Raw genomic sequence first — 22708 nt, 5'->3', positions numbered from 1 at the left:
GCTCTTTATGAGTGGGAGTTATTTCCCTACTTTTTACTCTTTTTAATAAATATGCTTTAGGCCACAACATTCTATGTAGGAGAACCATGTTTCCACTACTTCTTGTCAATGGAGCTAGTTTCTAAAAACATTTGTTTTAAATTTAAGCATTAGACAAGTAGTCTGCATGTCAATATCAATCAAGACCTTTGGCCTATCCCCTCCCACAAAGATCTTTAGCATTCACATATTAATTCAATATAGTAACAGCTCTCACTTTCTTTTATCAAGCTTTGAATAATAAGGAAGCTGTCTTAAATTGGGTTCAGAGATAAGTAACAGGATGTTGTGACTTCATTTAATGGATAATAAAATATCATTTTGAGTAGGCTATGGTGCTGTTTGGGCTACCTTTTTGAATGCTTAGATGTTAAGTGATATAACTGTTCAAAACTAAGACATATTGTTAACTCCTTACGTTAAAAGTGAAATCACTTTTCACTTTTGAAATAAAAGGATTACATTCTCAACCCAGGGAAAAGCACTAGGTCAGGACTGCAATCTCTATTAATTAGGTATCCCAGCTGGGCAGTGGGTATGCAGCTGTTAACTTGATCAATGACTTACCTAAATGTCATCTCTACTGATTCGCTTATAAATTACCAGCAAGTGAGACTAATGTACAGGTGCTAATTTATTTAAACTGTTCTCTACAGTTCTACATAGCTTTATAAACTGCATCTGGCACCTAATGTTAGCTGTCAGTTGTACTTAGACATGCCTGTCCTAACGACTCTGTTCATTAGAAATGAGCACAAATTATGAAATATTGTGAAAAATGATACATCAAATGGAATGGGCAAAGCGAATCAATTAGAGAAACTTCATACTGCATATTCACACATAGGAGAATAAAACATCCTGATTTCAGAGCACGGTCTATAATACCAATTAAAAAGCAATTGGTAGACTTCTGCAGAGTTATATATCAATTTGCTGGGCTCCCCCCCCCCCCCCCCGACACACAGTTGTAATTTATAGCTTAACTTTTTTATTTCTAAAAAATAAAACCACTAGTAAAGCACTACAATGTGTAAATATATCCTGTGAAAGCTATGACAACACTGTTAACATATTTCTTTGTATGACTTGTTTCAAAACACACACATCCAAAATGCCAGTAAGAAAATAACCCTAGGATGTCTACTTTGGAAATGCACTGCACGCGCTGATTAACAGTAGACGACAGGAGATGCATAAGCACTCATCAGAAGGAATTATTACCATTCCAAGTGTAAAGCCTGATAATTCTGCTGCCAGTGCTAAGCGGCTTTTATATTTTTATAACAGAAATTTAATTATGCATAGCAGACACTGTTATACACCCCAAGTATTTACAACATCTGATGTTATGTGAACAAATTGAACAAGCATTATAAGTACTATGCCTTGCTAAGTAAAATGTTGCTCTTTGTTGTCTTCATCGTTTTTGTTTTTTAAAGATAAAGCATTGAACTGGTCTTATATTTTACATCTGCAGTAAGGAGACAATGAGATCGTCAGGATGTACCTAATTTTCTTGAGGACAGGGTGCCAATATACCAGGAAGAATGGGATAAAGTAGGCTTCGGCCTAACTGGTAGTCCATAAGATTATATACGTAACTTAATTGATTGTTTCTGTGGCCACTGGCATTGGACCTTGAATTACTCCATATAGCTTCTCAGGATACATTATGTTGGAGGCTCTGTTCTGGTTTTCAAAAGATTAAAGTTTGTTTGTCTTTTAAAAAGCATGTAATAGTACCAGGGGTTGCTGCTGAACTGCTCCGGAAGGATTAATGTAATGTACGAGTTTACCAGTTTAGCTTAACTGTTTGGCAGCAAATTGTGTTCTAAAACATGGGTTCTGCTAAACAGAAGTAGTGATGGGATGGGAAGGCCAATTCTTGCAGAGGAAAGGTGAGCAAGCAAGTAGCACTGAACCCTTCCCCTGCCTGTGCTTGCCCCAGCCAGGCTCCAATAACAGAACTTCGCATTTACAGGAAAAAAACAGCTGGAGGAAACACATGCAAGAGATAAGTTCAGCAGCTCTATCCTGCCCACTGCATCTTTGTTTTAAAATCCTCCCTGCACTACTTTAAAGTTGTTTGGTACAATCCGTGTTCTTATGCACACAGCTTACTACTATGCAATTCAAAACTGCACACTTTCTTTCAGCATGTCCAGTTATGTGTTAAGTAAAAGGCAAAGACTTTCAAAAGTTTTTAAGAAAAAAAGACCTGCATGACAGAAAACCAGAAGAGTGTATAGAAGAAAAGGGGAAGGATAAGTGGAGGAAGTAACAGAGTGGACACTTGGATTCCAATGAAAGTAGATTATAAGTAAACTATTCAGATAAAGAGTTTTTATTTTCAGTTGTTCAACATTTTGATTTTATACTAGATCAAATAACATTATTGAGTTATAATATGTCCTGCTTTGATTAGACTAGTGCCAGCATTCAAATAGGTTGCTAGCAATCACTGGATCTAGGCCAATGGAATCGCTACAGTGCTCTGCACATATACCACATGGGCTTGCATCTGCCTGTCTCTCTGACTCCTCACACTCTTATCATGAATCAGAGTAACTGTCCCTGCCTGTTAAAAGTCAAGACTTTCTCATTCCACCCATGAGTTATCACAGGTCAGTATTCCTTTCTGCAGAACTGTGGAGCTGGCTCACTATTAGACACCTCCTGCCTGCTGTGGCACATACCAACTAGGACCAGTCAGGAGAGGATGGAAGTGCACCTAGAACATATCTTGAAGTGGAAGTCAACAAGCATAAGCTTGGTCTGTTAGCCCTAATAAAGTTAATAAACTTGAATAACTTACATGGTATTCAAGCCTAAATAACTGACTGCTTATCATAATGGTTTGAATGCTGACTTCGACTCTGCAGTGTGTGCCTACAACAGAGTCGCCCTGAGAACAATGCAACTCCATATAAACATGGCTTCATGCTGAGGAACAGAGTACCAAGGTCAAAACTTGAACTAGATTAATACATAAATTGTAAAATGATTCCCACTACAAAATCTTTCCTTTTGTCCCAGTGCCATGACAGCTTTAGTTGCATGCTACAGAAACAAACACCTGCTAGCAAACAAGATGCATGCCCCTTTCTGGAAAGAATCAGAAGAGAGGAAGAAAGTACTAAGAGGAAAAATAAAGAGCAATATTAACACACAGGAAAAATAAGAATCACGTTGCTAAATAAGAATGCTAGTCCAGTATTCGTTTTCAGCTGTGGCCAGTTAGATGCTTCCAAGCATTCAGAACCGGGTTATAAAGGTAACGAATTTTTCCTCGTGTTTGTCCCACTACCTAGTATTCAGAGACATTCTGCTTCCGTATATGGAAGTTATATTAAACAGTCATAGCTAACAACCACTGACAACATACTGTGCCATATCATCAATGGTAACACAAAGGAGAAGGAGAGAAAAATAGATTGGAGAGCGGGGAGGAGGAAATGCTAGTCCCAATAGTTTTTATTTAAGAAATCCATAGAGCAAAGCATCTAACACAAATAAAATGTTTTTAGAAAGAAATGTATGAACGTACAGCTCAATACCAAAAATGTATTGAAGTCACAAACCAAAACTAGAACAAAAGCCCAATCCATGTTTACTCAGAAGTAAGTTCACTTGAGTCTTAAAATAAATGTGCACAAAGTTGCAGCCAAGTGTTGGTCCTAGAGTGCAGGAAAAGGTCACTAGCTGTTATAGTATCATACATGAAACCCCAGCATAAGTATACCCAGCAGGTCAAATTACGGGTAAATGCTTCCAAATGCTATATAAACCTTGATAGTGGTTCTTACGACCTCAGATCAGGGGGATTATCCATTAGTAGTTTTAAAAAGAACCTGCTGTGCTTTAGCAAGGTATAGTATAGAGTTCTACCCTGTGATGCCTGACCTCGCACAGTAGTAGGGGTAGAATCTCTATTCAGAGCCACAGTTGCAATGTTTTCTATGTATAGTAGTATTCTCTCGTATGCTGACAGTTCGATTAAAATTCACAGAGAGCTGAGGGGCTCATGCTGAAGCAAAGAGCTTTCAATTCTGAAGCCCTGCAGTAAATTACTTCTCCAACTGAGCAACCATACTTACATCAATATCCTCTTGGGTAAAAGTTTCTGGATCTTCTCCCATCATGTTGGCTAAATGTCTCTTTCCTATGCTGAACTCTTCAATCTGTTTCCTGATAAAAACTTCTGTGTACTTTTCAGGTCCTGAAGCAGCAACATTTTTCTTCTGCACTGCTGTAGTAGTGCAGATTAGTCTTAATGTCTAAGGAGGAAAAACATAGAGTAGCTTTTAAACAAAGTGTGATATAAAAATGAAATTATGCATACCATTTGAAGGCACATGATACAGCAACCTTGGTGCAGCTAAGCAGGTCCAGGCTTTTTCAACGCCTGGATGGGACATGACCTGGAAACTGTACGTATGCTATCTTGACTTCCACGGCGGAAGAAAGGCAGAATATAAATATAGTAAACACCACACATACAGACATACAGAGCAAGGCCTTCCAGTTAACAGTAACAGAAATGTACTTGGCACCATGGCTATCCTAATGGTTTAAGAGAGCCAGTGTGGCACAGTATCTCAAGTGTAGGGCTTAGACGAGGGGAACTCAGCTTCAAATGCCAAAATTCACAGTTGCACAATACTGTTATTAAGGTCAACAGAAATGTCACAAAATAGTGACCAAGTTTTCAAGTTCTCCAGAACTCTTTATCAGCCCAGATGTTACACAAAGCAGGGGGAAGCAGAAACAAAAGTAGAACACAACATTGGTTTAATGGTGTAGCCATACGGTCTGTATCTAGACTAATCCTCGAGGTGAAGATTGCAGACTGGATTAGATTAGTCTCCGCTCGGTGAACCTAGGATTCTAGGACAAAGAAAGAACAGCTGACCCACATTTTGGGAAACGAAGTCCAGCAGTTGCTCAGATCTGTCTCCAGCCTTAAATGAAACACACAGGTTCCTTGTTAGACAGACAGCAGTAGTAAATAGATACAAGGCAGTCTCTATATTACTGGTATTGGGGGATTCCTGTTCTACCCCATGGCCATTAAGCTGTGGGGTGCCCCAGAGATCTATTCTATCCCCCATGCTGTTCAACACCTATATGACACCACTGGGTGAGGTCATTAAGAGTTTTGGGGCGGGGTGTCACCAGTACATTGATTATGCTCAGGTCTACTTCTCCTTGTCGTCAGAGTCAGCTGAGACGGTGAAGGTGTCGGACCAGTGCCTGGAGGCTGTAATGGGCTGGATGAAGGACGATAAACTGAAACTAAATCCTGACAAGACGGATGCTCTGTGGATTGGTGGTTCCAGAGTCCAGGACTTGGGTAAGTCACCTGTCCTGGATGAGGTTGCACTCCCCATGAAGGAGCAGGTGCTTGGGAGTACTCCTAGATCCACCCCTGTCACTGCAGCCCCATGTAGACTCAGTGGCCCAGAGTACTTGGGACCAGATTCTGCTGATCCACTAACTATGGCCTTTCCTGGACAGGGATAACCTAGCCACAGTGGCGCATGCACTGGTAACTTCTTGATTAGACTTTGTTCAGTCGTTCAGTCGTGTCCGACTCTTCGTGACCCCATGGACCATAGCACGCCAGGCCTTCCTGTCCTCCGCTCTCTCCTGGAGTGTGCTCAAGTTCATATTCATTGCATCGGTGATGCTATCTAGACATCTCATCCTCTGCCGTCCCCTTCTCCTTTTGCCTTCAGTCTTTCCCAGCATCAGGGTCTTTTCCAGAGAGTTTTCTCTTCGCATTAGGTGGCCAAAATACTTGAGCTTCAGCTTCAGTATCTGTCCTTCCAATGAGCACTCAGGGTTGATTTCCTTTAGGATGAACTGATTTGACCTCCTTGCAGTCCAGGGGACTCGTAAGAGTCTTCTCCAGCACCACAGTTCGAAAGCATCAATTCTTCGGTGCTCAGCCTTTCCTTATAGTCCAGCTCTCACAGCCATACATTACTACTGGGAAAACCATAGCTTTGATTAAACGGACCTTTGTCGGCAAGCTGATGTCTCTGCATCTGACTATGCTGTCTAGGTTTGCCATAACTTTCCTCCCAAGGAGCAAGCGTCTTTTAATTTCATGGCTACAGTCACCGTCTGCGGTGATCTTGGAGCCCAAGAAAGTAAAATCTGTCACTGCTTCCATTTCTTCCCCTTCTATATGCCAGGAAGTGATGGGGCCGGATGCCATGATCTTAGTTTTTTTAATGTTGAGTTTCAAACCAGCTTTTGCACTCTCCTCTTTCACCCTCAACAAGAGGCTCTTTAGATCCTCTTCGCTTTCTGCCATTAGGGTGGTATCGTCTGCATATCGGAGGTTGTTGATAATTCTCCCAGCAATCTTAATTCCGACCTATGATTCATCCAACCTGGCATTTCTCATGATGTACTTTGCATATAAGTTAAATAAGCAGGGTGACAATATGCAGCCTTGTCGTACTCCTTTCCCAATTTTGAACCACTCAGTTGTTCCATGTCTGGTTCTTACTGTTGCTTCTTGACCCTCGTACAGGTTTCTCAGGAGACAGGTAAAGTGGTCTGGTACTCCCATCACTTTAAGAATTTGCCACAGTTTGTTGTGATCCACACAATCAAAGGCTTTAGCGTAGTCAATGAAGCAGAAATAGATGTTTTTCTGGAATTCTTTTGCTTTCTCCATGATCCAGCAAATGTTGGCGATTTGATCTCTAGTTCCTCTTTCTCTTCGAAACCCAGCTTGATTAGACTACTGCAGTGCAATTTATGTGGGTCTGCCCTTGAAGATGACTTGGAAGGTGCAGCTAGGGCAAAATGAAGCAAATAGACTGTTGACTAGAACATCTCATAAAGATCATATAACACCAGTTTTAAAGGAATTGCATTGGCTGCCAATACACTTCTGGTTGGAATTCAAGGCGCTGGTAACAACATTTAAAGCCCTAAGAGGCTTGGGACCCTGATATTTGAGGGAGCACCTCTCTCAAGTATGCCTGCCCGAGGACTGAGATCTGTTGGAGCAGCCCTCTTCTGCATCCCACCAGTGCAAGACACACTCTGGTGGCACGTGGGAGAGGGCCATCTCTGCTGTGGAACCCCAGTTGTGGAATGTCCACCCCTTGGAGGCCTGACTGGCACAGATGCTGATTCTGTTTTGGCACCAAGTTAAAATATGGCTTTTCACCAAAGCGTTTGAGGGCTAATTCAATTCGCTAAAGTTCCACGCTGTTTTTACTGTTTTAGATTTTTAATTGGTATTAACTTGCTTAATGGCTTAATATGCTTCTAGCTGCTTAAATTTATTGTTTTATACTGTTTAAATTGATTTTATCTGTATGCCGCCCTGAGGTCTTAATGATATAGGGCAGGATACAAATGTTTTAAACAAATAAAATATATTAGCAAACTAGGAAATTAATTTTAGCTGGTGTTCTAAGTAAAAAAAGTCAACTGCAGCCAAATTGGGTAGCATGACCTACTAGCTGGAGAGCACATAACCCTCAAAAAGAAAGTCCTCTTTTAGTTAGTAGAAAATAATCGTCTTTTGGTTGTAGTTCCTGCTCCCGAATGGCTAAATTTAATATTTCTGAAGACACAGAAAAAGCAAAGGGAGCCATGTTGCTCCATATCAAAAACTTGGTCCGTAAGAGACATTCCAAATGTTTCTTATTGAACAATGTGGCTTCCTTCCTATCAGCTTCAAATGGCCACTCATGGAGTTGTTGGGTGGCTCAGGCAAATTATAATCTCTCAACCTAATAACCCACTTCAAAGGGGTGCTGCAAAGCTAAAATACATCTTAAGCTCCAGGACAACGGTCAATAATTTTTTATGTAAGATAACCCACTCAGAACTCCTCTTATCCAAACACAGTCATCGATGTTAAATACTACTATACCAACATCTGGGCCTTCCGATTATATGAACTGAATGGAACTTTATTGCTTCTTTCCTAAGCAAAGCTCTAGAACCAAGTGCAAAACAAATAAATGCTGTAGCAAGATTAATGATTGTTCAGTAAATACCTGGCATATGCCCTGTAAATGAATTCTCATTAGGGGCTATTCTTTCCTAATAAACTTGGTGTTTGGAAACAGATGTCACAATGAAGTAAGTTATTATTTTCTTTTATAAGCATCCTGCCTTTAAACACTATGGCACAACTAATTTACAATGCAGCACCAAAAAACCCCAATTATCAGGCAAAATGTACCTATGAGACTGTGGCAAGGGCAGGGCAGAACAGAACGGTAGATACGTAGTAGCCCAGCTTGGATAGTGCTGACATAACAGCCAACTGAGGAGAGGGGTCGGGGGAAGAGGAAAGGAGATGTAACGACGGCCCACTGGAATTCTACTCAATTAAACCATTAAATTTTTTAACACTACTGTGTTGTTGTTTTTTTTTTCAGAAGAAAATAACGCCCAAGATATCCAGGACAAATTTAACAGCAACAGCCCAATATGTATCTAGTACATATTTACTTCTGCACAGTGTTTAATAGTTGTAAAAAAAATGGTACATAGATATTTCTTGCATGCATCCAGAGTATGGAATTAAGACTGCATTTCTTATGCATGTTCACTTGGAATAAGTCTTACTGAACTCATTTACAAAAATGAAACCTTAGTCACATATTCTGGATGCGAGAACTATCTACTACTGTTGACAAACATTAACCACTTCTTGAAGCTTCAGATGAGGATTCAAAACTTGTTAGCATCATGTTCTATTGCCTAACATATTGACTAAGACAGCCCATTTGAAAATCCTGGTTCAGAGGCCGACAGTTTTGGCTGAACAATTTATTCCCTCCCTCTTAAAACCCTAGCACGAGTGCCATCAATGCCTACTAGCAAACACAATTCCTGCTCAAAACAATGGTCCAAAAGACAGTCATCTTCTGGCTTTTGTGGAAGACTATAAGATATGGCTAGACAGATTTGTTTTTCTTTTACCAAGATAATCAGTGGGTAAGACAACTGTAATTTCAATCAAGCACTCTGCCAAAGGAATAGAAGAATCACTGGCAAAGCAGTAATGGCTCAAGCTTGGCAAAGAGCCATCTTTATGCACTACTTTATTTGTCCTGTGTTCATATTAACAAAGCTTCTCAGCAGTCTAATTATTCCATAAACAGATTACTGGAGTTGTCTCCCTGGAAAGAAAAAAGCCACAAAGAAAAGCCCCAGAAGTTGGAGGGAGCAATCTCGTAGGTATACTCAGCATGTTTTTTTAGACCAGAATTTAAGGACATAGCCATCTACCAGCCAGGTATTTCAGGCTGCATTTTGACACCCATCCTTATTCCAATTTAGTTCGGTGCCTCACAGTGCAATCTTATACATGTCTACTCAAGAAAGTAAGTCCCACTGATTTCAATGGTGTGCTCTCCCAGGTAAGTGAATATAGGGTTGCAATATTAGTTATTTTACAAATAAAATGTATTTAGGAACATGGACAAGACACAAACTTGGTTTCTGGCAAAAATTAGAGGGATGCCATTTTTACTGGCAAATATCTGAGGCGTTGAACTCAGGACATGAAAAATAATTCATTTCAATAATAACACAAGCCTTATACAAAAGAAATTAAGGGATCTTCCTATAATCCCCTATATAACTACTACAACATCCAGGAATGGGCTAAGGGAGCCCTTTACCAATGGTACTGTCAAAAGCTAAAGCCAGACCCAGTTCTGGAACCCAATGCTCTCTATTTTTCCTGATGCAACACAGGAGTGTGTCCATGATGTTATAGGCAGAAGGACTTTTATTAAGTCAATATAAGGCTTTAGGGCCGTGGTGGCTTAGTGGTTAAGATGCTGAACTGCAGACCGGAAGGTCGGCAGGACAGCAGTTCGAGACCCGAGTGCCGCATGACGGAGTGAGCTCCTGTCTTCATTCCCAGCTCCTGCCAACCTAGCAGTTCAAAAGCAAGAAATTGCAAGTAGATAAATAGGTACCGCCTCGGCGGGAAAGGTAACAGCGTTCCGTGCACCTCGGTGTTCAGTCATGCCGGCCACATGACCACGGAAGTGTCTTCGGACAGCGCTGGCTCTTCGGCTTAGAAACGGGGATGAGCACCGCACCCTAGAGTCGGACACGACTGGTTGGGGACACCTTTACCTTTTTAAGCTTTAAGTAGAAGCACAAGTCCATTGTCTGTTTGCTCTGTGTATGGAACCTTTAGCTATTTCTATTAGAGAGCAAGACTCTGTCCAAAGGGTAAAATATCTAAGGATTTGTTATATGATGATGATATGGCAATTTCTCATTTAAATCAGGGAAGGGTTTTGTCTCATTTAGTTCATCTTATAAATGCTTTTTCAGAGATTTCAGGCTAAAAATATTTTTTTCAAAATCAGTTTCGAAGAGTTTTAATTGATCAGAAGAAAATAAAGTAAATCTATCTAACCGTTTTAATATACAACAAAAATCCACAGGAATTAAATATCTGGAAATTTGGGTAGTAGAGGACATGGAGGAAATCCCAGAATGGAATCATAAGAAGTTATTTCAGCAAGTACAGGCAGATATGAAAAGATGGTCAGGCCTGAGGTTATCATAGATGGGGAAGGTTTCTTCAACCAAAATGAATGTTCTACCAAAACTTCTTTTTCTATTAGCTAACATTCCACTGAAGGTTAAAAGGTCTAGACTGAAGGAATGACAAGACATGTACAATAGGCTTATCTAGTCAAGCAATTGTCTTAAGATTGCACTACTCACTTTGAGCCATCCCAGGAGAGGGGAGGAATTTACCTTTATTTTTAAGTATTACAATGCATGTGGATTGGCAATTTTTTCAGACTGGATAAATAAAAGGCACTGAAATGTATGAACAAATCAGAATATATCCATGTTTAGGACAGGCAGTATATCGGAGAAAAATAGGTATGAATAGATCATTAAAGAATCCACATGTCAGGACTATGATGGAGAGAGAGATGTGATTCCTTCTATGATGGGGAAAGTATAGATCTTGGATAGCACCTGGAATATCACTGTCAATTAAACAAATATTTTGGATGTGTTCAATGGGAGGGGAAAAGGTTAAACAATGGTTAAAGGTGCAATCCGATGCATGTTTAGGCAGAAAAAGTCTTACAACTTCCAGCTATGCTGACTGGGGAATGCTGAGAGTTGTAGGACTTTTTCCTGTCTAAACATGCATTGGATCGCACTCTAAATATCTTTTTGAGGAAGGTACTGTTTATATGTTTCAATGACTTGCTCTTCTGAGGGTGCCACATGCTCCTGAGGTTCACCTCAGGAGCACTTGTAGTAGAGCATTTAATGTTGCAGCACCCACCCTCTGGAACACTTTACTAACTGACATTAGACAGGCCCCCAGAACTCTGATGTTCAGACATCTTTTTAAAACTGATCTTTTACAGAGGCTTTCCCTGAAGTGTGACTCAACCAGGTATGGTTTGTAGTACAATGCAGAGAGTGCAGTTTTATTGCTAATTGCATTGCGTTGTTTTTATTTTTTATTGCTGTTTTTCTGCAATCAATTTTTTTGTTCACCACTTTGATACCTTTGTGGAAAACGGTAAATAAATTTGAATAATAAAATAAAAATACATAAAATAATAAATGCCTTGAAGGAAAGTTTAAGGTGCAGATTTTGTAGCTTAATCATGTGATCAGCATCCTTGTGAGAAACTATGGCAGAGCAACCCTATGGCTTCTCAGGAGCCTATAGGATGGTGTGGATTCACAGCTAGATGCGGCTCAGACCTCAGAGGTAGGAATCTGCATATGAATTTTTCTGCCTCTCATCTGCCATTGCAACCCCTGCAGAAGCCTCTCTTACAAGGACACTACAGCATCTTTGGAAGAGGTTTGGGAGAGTGAAATGGGGGGCACTGCAGTGGGCAGGGAGGGAACTGGTGAGACCTGGATCTGCTTGATTCTAGGGTCTCTCTGTCACCATCCCCACTCACTACCTGGAAGGTCAGCTAGATGGGCTGAGGCCCGACAAGCTGAAATCTTTTTAAATGGAACAACGGGAGGCTATAAAAGCCTCCATCCTCCTCCTGCCCTGCCTGGCTCTTGCTGGCAGGGCTTTGGATAGGCAGAGAGTCCAGAGAATGGAGTCCTCTGTCTATTGAGCATCAATCCCTTAGGATTGTGGTCTGATGGATTTAACATGTACTGGAAATTGTTATTGCAGTTCCTCTAGCAAAGGATTGATAGGAAAAAATATTTGATCATAAAGGGGCTGCAGAAGGACCAATAATTAAGCTTTTAAAATATATGGAGAAAGGATTTAGGATTGGCATTACCATTCAATCTAACCTGCAAACAACCCCGGCTGCCTGGGTTCACAAGACATGACAAGCTGGGCACCCACAGACATCATAAAAAATGGTGCCCGCAGGCACCCAGCACAATGTGACCGTGGGTAAATTAAGCCATGGCAGGCTGCTATGTTGTGTGAACCAGGTCATAGTAAGAAGTTTAACTGCAATGCATCTGAAAAAATATGTATTTTAAAACATTACATCAATTATATCTAACACCATATAAAATTAAATGTAGTTCTCAAAGTACAGATTATATGCATATATTTTGGCATTCTGTAAAAATCAAATCTTATAGGAATCTGGTCTTGTTTTATATTGAACAGATAATGGGATATAAGCTCTCAAGACACTTCATAATGGGAAGAGTTTAGGTGGGAGGGAGATTTTCATAGACAAGAAGTCAGAGTTCAGTACACTGTTGCTATACATACTTGTCTATTCTGTGATCTGAGTATAACAACATAGAAAACACACACCAGTAGAGATGCAGAGAAAAAACGCGAGAAAAACCTCAGAAAAAAACCATTTTTCCCCCCGAGGACTGCCCCCTCCCCAACTGGGAAAATTGAACAGCTTTGGATTATGAAATATTTTCTTTTATAATTTAAGACAAGGTGTTTATATATTGTTTACCCAGCCTTTACTCACCTAAAATTATTTCTAAAAACTATATATTAAGACTTTTATAGAAAGACTATAGAGATGTAAAAGTCTGGAAATAATGAAGCCATGGAGGAAAATGTTTTTTTAATCCTCTCTGTAAGATTCTCAGCATAGTTATTTCTTCCATTCCTTATTAAAATAATTGATCTAATGTATCTTTTACTGATAGACACTAAGAAAACAATCCTATAGTCCCTGGGTGAGCATTCCAGGGACCACAGAATTGTTCAGATTCCTCCTTCCCTCGGAAGGGGGAGTCAGAGATCTGACCATCTTCCCCTGACCCCTCGCAGCCAGCATGGAAAGAACCACACTGGCTTCCCTCCAAGATCAGAAAAGCAACCTTGGAGGAGGAGGAAAGGAAGGAGGTTCCGGTGGGTGGGGGGGAGACCAGGGAGGCCAGGATACAAATTATTCTGAACCTCTTCCAGCCTACTTCCCTCCTGCTCCAATGTACGTTTGCTAGGCAGGCTAAAAATCCCATCTAGTGTCCTCTCGCCTTGCCGGGCAGGGGGACAGTGAGGGAAAGATAGCTTCCACTGCTCCTCCTGCCCTGGATGATCTGACACTTTCAAGTCCAGGGACTTCTGATCACCAAGAGCACAATCAATAGGACTGCATCCTTAGGGATGTTCCAAGTCATGCTCAGTTTCCCAACATGTGAGTAGAGTCACCATATCAGAAATTTCCATTCTTGACACTTCAGGTTTTGTTTCTGGGTTTGTTCTGGTTAGATGGTGTGGGAGTCAATTAATGTAGTTCTAACCTAAAACGCATATGTGAAGAAAACATTGTAGGTTATCCCACCACTGCCACCAGATGAAATGGAATAGCATGTGGGTTATGTTCCTTTTTAAAAAATTAACTTTGAAGCTTGGGTCTATAGAACGCACAGTCACAGTTTTTATTAAAGTTCTCAATTAGACTTTACCACTACAGAATGCTGCCTCAGTTATAAAAGCTTTTAAATGGTGTACTAGAATAAAGCCCCTCTACCTAAAGGAAATTCAACATCCCCGTTCCTATGGCGAAGGCATGGGATTGACACCACCACCAGAGACAACTTTCAAAATGAATAAAAAAGATGTTCATTAACGGAAATTTACAAAAGTGAATAAAATGTCCCTCTTCAAATAATAGGTTGAGATTGCTTACAGGTTCTTAAATTAAATATGGTTGCATACCATTCTGAAGCAGAGTCTTTCCCAACTAAATAAAATCTCAATAGCTTTTCCTTCCGATCAGATTTCCCTAAGCTTCACCCCACAACCAGGAACAGGTTTAGGAACTTTCCTAAACTTCCTTAGAAACAGTATCAGATGCTGTACACCAGTCTGCAGTTCCTCTGCCTCCAGGTCTTTCTACTTCTTCTGGCTTCTAGGATGATACAGATGTTTCACAGGCTACTTGCTGAAGTTCATTCTGGACAGACATAAAATTGCAACCTAAAATATGTTATGTATAACTTGGTTTGCTCATAAAATTTTTATGTTTGGTATATTAAATTTAAAAGTATAGTTCATTCAGACAATAATTACAAATTTACTGAGTTTCCTTTTAAAAGTTTTTAAATATTCTGATAATTTTATGAGCAACCTAAATTATACATAATATAAGTTTAGGAACATAAAGGATGCTTTATGTTCCTAAAGCAGCCTTCTAGATGTTTTGGACTACAATGCCCAGCATTCCTGATCATTAGCCATCCTGCCTGAAGTTGATGGGAGCTGAAGTCCAAAGTATCTGGAGGGCACAATATTGGGGAAGGCTGTCCTAAAGCAACAAAGTGACTTTAGATCTGTAAAGAGTGCTTAAAAAAAGGTTACTGCTTATTTTTCCATGTCCCCCAAAACTGCCATTACCTCCCAGAAAAATCCCCCCCCGCATGGGTTCAACATTTCTGGAAATGTTACATCTCTCCAAACCAATGGCAAAAGATGTTTTGTCTTCTTGCTACTTAAAAGCTTTGGGGCCGTAAAGCTGCAAGGGAAGAAGGGACTCACCCATCCTCAGTATCCATGACATATGGAGCGAGGGGTGCTGTTGGTTTCCTTGCTAGTATCAGAATGGTCTCTGAGTCTGGAAAAAGTTATGTTTCGTTCATAGCTTCACAGTGCAGCCCTAGAGGGCTCCACTACTCAGACTGTACCTCTGGCTTTCTCTGCATCCCTAACTTTAAACAGCAAGGAAGCATTTAAAGTAGAAAGAAGAATGAGAAGCCAAGCAGTTATTCTCACAGTACTCTTGCCTGAGAAAGTTTTCACTTGAAGCAAGTAGCTAACTCACACAGTCACACAAAAAAACCACTTGCCAACAGAGAATTAATCGTGGCCCTTTGATGAGAAAGATGCCTAGCAGAACATATCCTTTCCTAAGTTTCCACTTGTATTGACATTTAGAGAAGAAATAGCGGTCTCCACACCTACACCTCAGCAAAAGGTACAAAGAAGTCTGCCTCTCCTCCAAGCCCTCCTCAGATACTGCGGCCAGCTAATGATCAAAACTAGTATCCGCAGATCTCTGCTCATGCATATGTTTATAAGGTGGCACATAGGTTCCTGCATTTGTTTTTCCAAATTCCAAAGGGGTAGCCATGCTGGCCCCTTCATGGATCACTGCCTTGTTGTGGCGAAGGGGCTTGCGTAACTCAGTGAAGCCATAAGCTATGCCGTGCAGGGCCACCCAAGACGGACAGGTCATGGCAGAGAGTTCTGACAAAATGTGGTCCACTGGAGAAGGAAATGGCAACCCACTCCAGTATTCTTGCCAAGAAAACCCCATGGAACGTATCACAAGGCTAAAAGATATCACGCCGGAAGATGAGCCCCTCAGGTCAGAAGGTGTCCAATATGCTACTGGGGAAGAGCAGAGGGTATTTCCAAGTAGCGCCAGAAAGAGTGAAGCGGCTGGGCCAAAGCTGAAAGGACACTCAGCTGTGGATGTGTCTGGCGGTGAAAAGAAAATCCGATGCTGTAAAGAACAATATTGTTTAGGAACCTGGAATGTCAGATCAATGAATCAAGGTAAGCTGGAGGTGGTCAAACATGAGATGGCAAGATTGAACATCGACATCTTGGGAATCAGCGAACTAAAATGGACAGGCATGGGCGAATTTAATTCAGGTGACCATCATATCTACTATTGTGGGCAAGAATCCCTTAGAAGAAATGGAGTAGCACTCATAGTCAACAAAAGGGTGGGAAAAGCAGTACTGGGGTACAATTTTAAAAATGATAGAATGATCTCAGTACGAATCCAAGGCAAACCATTCAACATCACAGTAATTCAAGTCTATGCCCCAACCACTGATGCCGAAGAAGCTGAGGTTGATCGGTTCTATGAAGACCTACAACACCTTCTAGAACTAACACCCAAAAAAGACGTCCTCTTCATCATAGGGGATTGGAATGCTAAAGTAGGAAGTCAAGAAATCACCGGGATAACAGGCAGGCATGGCCTTGGTGTACAAAATGAAGCAGGACAAAAGCTAATAGAGTTTTGCCAAGAGAACATGCTGATCATAGCAAACACTCTTTTCCAACAGCACAAGAGGCGACTCTACACATGGACGTCGCCAGATGGTCAATATCGAAATCAGATTGATTATGTCCTTTGCAGCCAAAGATGGAGAAGCTCCATACAGTCAGTAAAAACAAGACCTGGAGCTGACTGTGGCTCAGATCATGAGCTGCTTCTTGCAAAATTTCGGCTTAAATTGAAGAACGTCGGGAAAACCACTAAACCGTTCAGGTATGACCTAAATCATATCCCTGATGAATATACAGTGGAGGTGAGGAATAGATTTCAGGGATTAGACCTGATAGACAGAGTGCCTGAGGAACTATGGACGGAGGTCCGTAACATTGTTCAGGAGGCAGCAACGAAATCCGTCCCAAAGAAAAAGAAATGCAAGAAAGCCAAGTGGCTGTCTGATGAGGCTTTACAAGTAGCTCACGAAAGAAGGGAAGCGAAAAGCAAAGGAGAAAGGGGAAGATATACCCAACTGCATGCAGAGTTCCAGAGAATAGCAAGGAGAGACAAGAAGGCCTTCTTAAATGAACAATGCAAAGAAATCGAGGAAAACAACAGAATGGGAAAGACTAGAGATCTCTTCAAGAAAATTGGAGATCTCAAGGGAACGTTTTGTGCAAAGACGGGCATGATAAAGGACAAAGAAGGCAGGGACCTAACAGAAGCAGATGAGATTAAGAAGAGGTGGAAAGAATACACAGAAGAACTATACAGGAAAGATCTTAATGTCCCTGATAGCCATGATAGTGCGGTCACTGAACTTGAGCCGGACATCCTCGAGAGTGAAGTCAAGTGGGCCTTAGGAAGCATTAGTAACAACAAAGCTAGCGGAGATGACAGTATTCCAGCCGAGCTATTTAAAATCCTAAAAGATGATGCTGTTAAAGTGCTGCATTCAATATGCCAACAAATTTGGAACACTCAACAGTGGCCACAAGACTGGAAAAGGTCAGTTTACATTCCAATTCCAAAGAAGGGCAACGCCAAAGAGTGTTCAAACTACCGCACCATTGCGCTCATTTCACATGCCAGCAAGGTGATGCTCAAAATCCTACAAGCTAGGCTTCAGCAGTATGCGAACCGAGAACTACCGGAAGTACAAGCTGGGTTTCGAAGAGGCAGAGGAACTAGAGATCAAATCGCCAACATTCGCTGGATCATGGAGAAAGCAAGAGAATTCCAGAAAAACGTCTATTTCTGCTTCATTGACTACGCTAAAGCCTTTGATTGTGTGGATCACAACAAACTGTGGCAAATTCTTAAAGTGATGGGAGTACCAGACCACCTTACCTGTCTCCTGAGAAACCTGTACGAGGGTCAAGAAGCAACAGTAAGAACCAGACATGGAACAACCGATTGGTTCAAAATTGGGAAAGGAGTACGACAAGGCTGCATATTGTCACCCTGCTTATTTAACTTATATGCAGAGTACATCATGAGAAATGCCGGGTTGGATGAATCAGAGGTCGGAATTAAGATTGCCGGGAGAATTATCAACAACCTCCGATATGCAGACGATACCACCCTAATGGCAGAAAGCGAAGAGGATCTCAAGAGCCTCTTGTTGAGGGTGAAAGAGGAGAGTGCAAAAGCTGGTTTGAAACTCAACATTAAAAAAACTAAGATCATGTCATCTGGCCCTATCACTTCCTGGCATATAGAAGGGGAAGAAATAGAAGCAGTGACAGATTTTACTTTCTTGGGCTCCAAGATCACCGCAGACGGTGACTGTAGCCATGAAATTAAAAGACGCTTGCTCCTTGGGAGGAAAGCTATGGCAAACCTAGACAGCATAGTCAGAAGCAGAGACATCACCTTGCCGACAAAGGTCCGTCTAATCAAAGCTATGGTTTTCCCAGTAGTAATGTATGGCTGTGAGAGCTGGACTATAAGGAAGGCTGAGCGCCGAAGAATTGATGCTTTCGAACTGTGGTGCTGGAGAAGACTCTTACGAGTCCCCTGGACTGCAAGGAGGTCAAATCAGTCCATCCTAAAGGAAATCAACCCTGAGTGCTCATTGGAAGGACAGATAATGAAGCTGAAGCTCCAATATTTTGGCCACCTAATGCGAAGAGAAAACTCCCTGGAAAAGACCCTGATGCTGGGAAAGACTGAAGGCAAAAGGAGAAGGGGACGGCAGAGGATGAGATGGCTAGATAGCATCACGGATGCAATGAATATGAACTTGAGCACGCTCCGGGAGAGAGCGCAGGACAGGAAGGCCTGGCGTGCTATGGTCCATGGGGTCACGAAGAGTTGGACACGACTGAACAACTGAACAAGCCATGCTGGTCTTGTAGCACCTTCGAGACTAACAAATTTGGTGCCACAGGATTGTTTTTCTCCCAGATACATTCATTATTTTCAACCATTATTCTTTGTTATCCATTTTTGAACGCTTCATTTCACTGAATTCAATGGAAGCAACATCAAACTGATACATTTAGGATAAGGATACTTTCCCATCACTAGAAAGGAGTTAATGGATGAATAACAGCCTGATCTATAAACAAGGTAGCCAGAATACGCTGTTTCAAAGTAGATTAGCTCCACTAAAATCTATCAGATTAACACCCCAGTCTTATGGGTGGATGCCATGTTAATATGGGTAGATGGCACTTACTTCCAAGGTATTCAAAGAAGAAGTGGGAGAGTGAAAGTAATTCTAATACAGTCCTATCTATGCAGGTCTCAGCCTGGCCAGGATTGGAAAGGAATATCCTCGCAAGCCTCATTATGCTAATGTGAACTTCAGAGAAGAAATACGGGCTACAAACAAACATGTCTATAGTTAGAAAAAAATTGCAATGACCTGAATGGGATTATTTTCACAAGTAGGATAGCCATATTTATTATGATTTCGCCTTTCTCTTCTTTCAAGGAGATCAGAGCTGAATACACCTCTCTCTCTCTCTCTCACTCACACACATACACACAGCTTTGTCTTTTATCTTAATAGGATGAGTTAAGGTGGCTCATACGAGATAGTGAGATAAGGAACTCAGGGCTGGGCAATGATTTCATCCTGGGTCTCTTGAAACAGAGTACAACATTCTGTGCACTATGTCACCTTGGTTCTCTTAATTTAGGATTGAGAAGATAGCTTTCCTAAGAGTTGCAAATGAAGTTATTTATTACTTAAGGCTCCAAATCCAGTTTCTTCAATTGTATTCCAAGGCAGTTGTTTGACAGCATTTCTGTACAGCATAAGAATGTATTTTATCAATAAATATACCCTTTTTACAATATACAAACACAAGCCTCATGTAAAGAGTACATAAGTTTGTTCAGAATGCTGTCTAAAGATACCTTCTTGGTATCTTCAGAACATTGTCTTTACCTAACAATGCTTAGTATGTCCTTCAGAGCTACAATACAGGAAAGTATTTAGCAGGTGAAGCACCAGAGGATAGAGCTGCTGTGAGAAAAAAAAAGAAAAGAAACTTGACCTGTGATGTTTCTGTCCATCATGCATCTTTTGGGGTCACAGAAGCCAGGTAAGAAAAGCTGACTTTAAATCCTAAGTGTGACTGTGCCCTTTTTTTTCTTTTTGGTGGCAACTGGTTAGTAGGCAGTCGCATTACCCTAGGCTTACCACACGAAGGTATCAAAGGCACAGGAGGGAGGGAGAGTCATTTTGAGTTGAGGCACCTTTCATCTTATTTAACTTATATGCAGAGTACATAATGAGAAACGCCGGGTTGGATGAATCACAGGTCAGAATTAAGATTGCTGGGAGAATTATCAGCACCCTCAGATACGCAGACGATACCACCCTAATGGCAGAAAGCAAAGAGAAGCTAAAGAGCCTCTTGCTGAGGGTGAAAGTGGAGAGTGCAAAAGCTGGTTTGAAACTCAACAGTAAAAAAACTAAGATCATGGCACCTGGCCCCATCACTTCCTGGCATATAGGAGGGGAAGAAATGGAAGCAGTGACAGATTTTACTTTCTTGGGCTCCAAGATCACCGCAGACGGTGACTGTAGCCATGAAATTAAAAGACGCTTGCTCCTTGTTGGGAGGAAAGCTATGGCAAACCTAGACAGCATAGTCAGAAGCAGAGACATCACCTTGCCGACAAAGGTCCGTCTAATCAAAGCTATGGTTTTCCCAGTTGCAAATTATGGCTGTGAGAGCTGGACTATACGGAAGGCTGAGCGCCGAAGAATTGATGCTTTCGAACTGTGCTGCTGGAGAAGACTCTTACGAGTCCCCTGGACTGCAAGGAGGTCAAATCAGTCCATCCTAAAGGAAATCATCCCTGAGTGCTCATTGGAACGACAGATACTGAAGCTGAAGCTCAAATATTTCGGCCACCGAATGCGAAGAGAAAACTCCCTGGAAAAGACCCTGATGCTGGGAAAGACTGAAGGCAAAAGGAGAAGGGGACGGCAGAGGATGAGGTGGCGAGATAGCATCACGGATGCAATGAATATGGACTGAGCACGCTCCGGGAGAGAGCGCAGGACAGGAAGGCCTGGCGTGCTATGGTCCATGGGGTCACGAAGAGTCGGACACGACTGAACGACTGAACAACAACCTTTCATCTTGGACTATGAATCCCCATCTTGAACACGAGCGGGGAGAAATTAAGTTGCCCCAAACCTCACACGGGAAGGAGCGCGGATACAGCGCGCAGGCGCCGCCGACTACTCCGAAAGCGGCACCGCAGCCGCCTCAGCTCGACGTAAGCCGTTCCTCAGCCCCGCCCTTCGCCGAGCCCTTCTCTTACCTTCGCTCCCACTCGCTGCTTTCCCGTCCCCGCCGCTGCGCTCCAGGCGCGGCTTCCCGCCACCAGCACGCGCCCAGCCGCCGCCGCCGCCGCCATGCTAAGGGAGCGGGCGGGGGCAAGGTGGAGGTGAAAAGCGGCCCCTTTTTGCCGTATTCCGCCACTGAGGGACGCACGCACGCGCGAGCGAGCACGACGAAGACGTCGCGCCTGATTTGCGGCAGGACGGCGGCGCGCGGGGCGGCGCGCGGGGCGGGGGACGCACCGCCCTTGGGGAAGACCACGTGATTAACGGCAAGGGCCCGCGCGCTCGCACGCCGTGCGTAGCTGTGTTTGGGCGCGCTTTGAAGCAATGGTGGGGAGGGTCTCTTCCATCTTACTTATTCTTTCTTTCTGTTAAACAGGATGTCCGCACACGCCCCTCGTTTCTGCCCTTCCGTCTTTCTGCCTAGGAGCGGTTAGCCGTAGGTTGTTTCAGGGACGTTGGGCTTCTTTCAGAGCTATCTACGTTCAGTTACCAGGTTCAGGATACTGTAATTTCTGGATCGAAGGATACTCGACGTTATTTCTTGGGGGAAATCTCTACGGAGGAAACACACAGGACTGACTAGCTCCTTCGTAGCTCTGCACTATCTGCCCTAGAAACGTTGATAAGGAAACTGGTGGTGCTTCGTGGAAATTACGTCTAAGGCTGCAAATCTTAGACACACCTGGGAGCGAATAGTTTGACGTCTGAGTAAACGTGCACTGGATTGCACTATAAAAGTGTTTGTAGTGGGCCATCTTTTTATACCCATTACAAATCCACAGTTTACTAGCCTTCCCATTTTCTAGTTTCAGTGCTGGAAAAAATGCTGTCTGTGGCTGTAATCCTATGCACACTTGCCTGGGAGCATTACCTGAAAATATGCAGGAACGAAGGAGTGCAGAGTTTATGGTTGGGGAATGTGATGTAGTCGAACCTTGGGAGTCTCTCAGGGCAAAGATTTCATACGAATACAAACTTTTTCAAACATACATCTTGTAGGAATTCTTTTTTGCACAATCCAAAAGTGGGGGTAGAATTGCCACAAGTATTCACTGAAGGTAGTACAATGTGCTCCCACAGCCTTTCCTGACCTGGCTGATTATAAATGGCCATCAGGAGAGATGATAAACTGAAAACCAAGGCCTCGTGTAGATCACAGATTGGTTTGGTGAAGTTCATTTTGGTTTTCCAATTTAAGGATGCACATTTGCTATTGATGCAGTTGCATTGACTGTCCCAACGTGTGGTGCCAGGTATCAAGTGGCTATGCTGCAAGTCCCAAAACACACAAATCATAGTTGGGGAAGATATGGCCAGGCACAGAAGGAATTGTACTAGAAGCCTTTTAAAAACAACAAAAAGGAAACCAAAAGGGGGAAATGGCCCTCTATTT

At 42.2% G+C, this 22708-nt stretch overlaps 2 protein-coding genes across 11 annotated transcripts in view; one reads left to right on the top strand and one right to left on the bottom strand.

Annotated features, from left to right (window-relative positions):
* The window catches only part of MRPS9 (mitochondrial ribosomal protein S9), a 51298-nt gene extending 29846 nt beyond the window's left edge, over nucleotides 1-21452 (bottom strand). For 2 of the 4 annotated variants that reach the window (XM_084844466.1, XM_084844465.1), the window contains exons 1-2: nucleotides 21291-21452; nucleotides 4140-4319 (exon numbers count right to left, since the gene is read on the bottom strand). In XM_084844466.1, the coding sequence (XP_084700592.1) occupies nucleotides 4140-4319; nucleotides 21291-21386 (276 nt within the window). In that variant the 5' untranslated portion in view covers nucleotides 21387-21452. Of the gene's footprint in view, nucleotides 1-4139; nucleotides 4320-4958; nucleotides 5221-21290 lie in introns of those variants that run through there. The other 2 variants (XM_084844463.1, XM_084844464.1) reach the window with 2 other exon arrangements.
* The window catches only part of LOC146350207 (uncharacterized), a 46388-nt gene continuing 44710 nt past the window's right edge, over nucleotides 21031-22708 (top strand). For 2 of the 7 annotated variants that reach the window (XM_084844474.1, XM_084844473.1), the window contains exon 1: nucleotides 21510-21642. Coding sequence is in view for 2 of the 7 variants with exons in the window: in XM_084844469.1 (XP_084700595.1) it covers nucleotides 21114-21245 (132 nt within the window). In the remaining 5 variants the exon portion in view is untranslated. Of the gene's footprint in view, nucleotides 21246-21435; nucleotides 21643-22708 lie in introns of those variants that run through there. The other 5 variants (XM_084844469.1, XM_084844472.1, XM_084844471.1 and 2 more) reach the window with 5 other exon arrangements.

Source organism: Heloderma suspectum, chromosome 3 (assembly GCF_057233095.1).
Source record: "Heloderma suspectum isolate Gila_16-S chromosome 3, 16-S_ref, whole genome shotgun sequence".
Taxonomy (NCBI): Eukaryota; Metazoa; Chordata; class Lepidosauria; order Squamata; family Helodermatidae; genus Heloderma; species Heloderma suspectum.
This window is presented reverse-complemented; position numbering and strand designations above follow the sequence as displayed.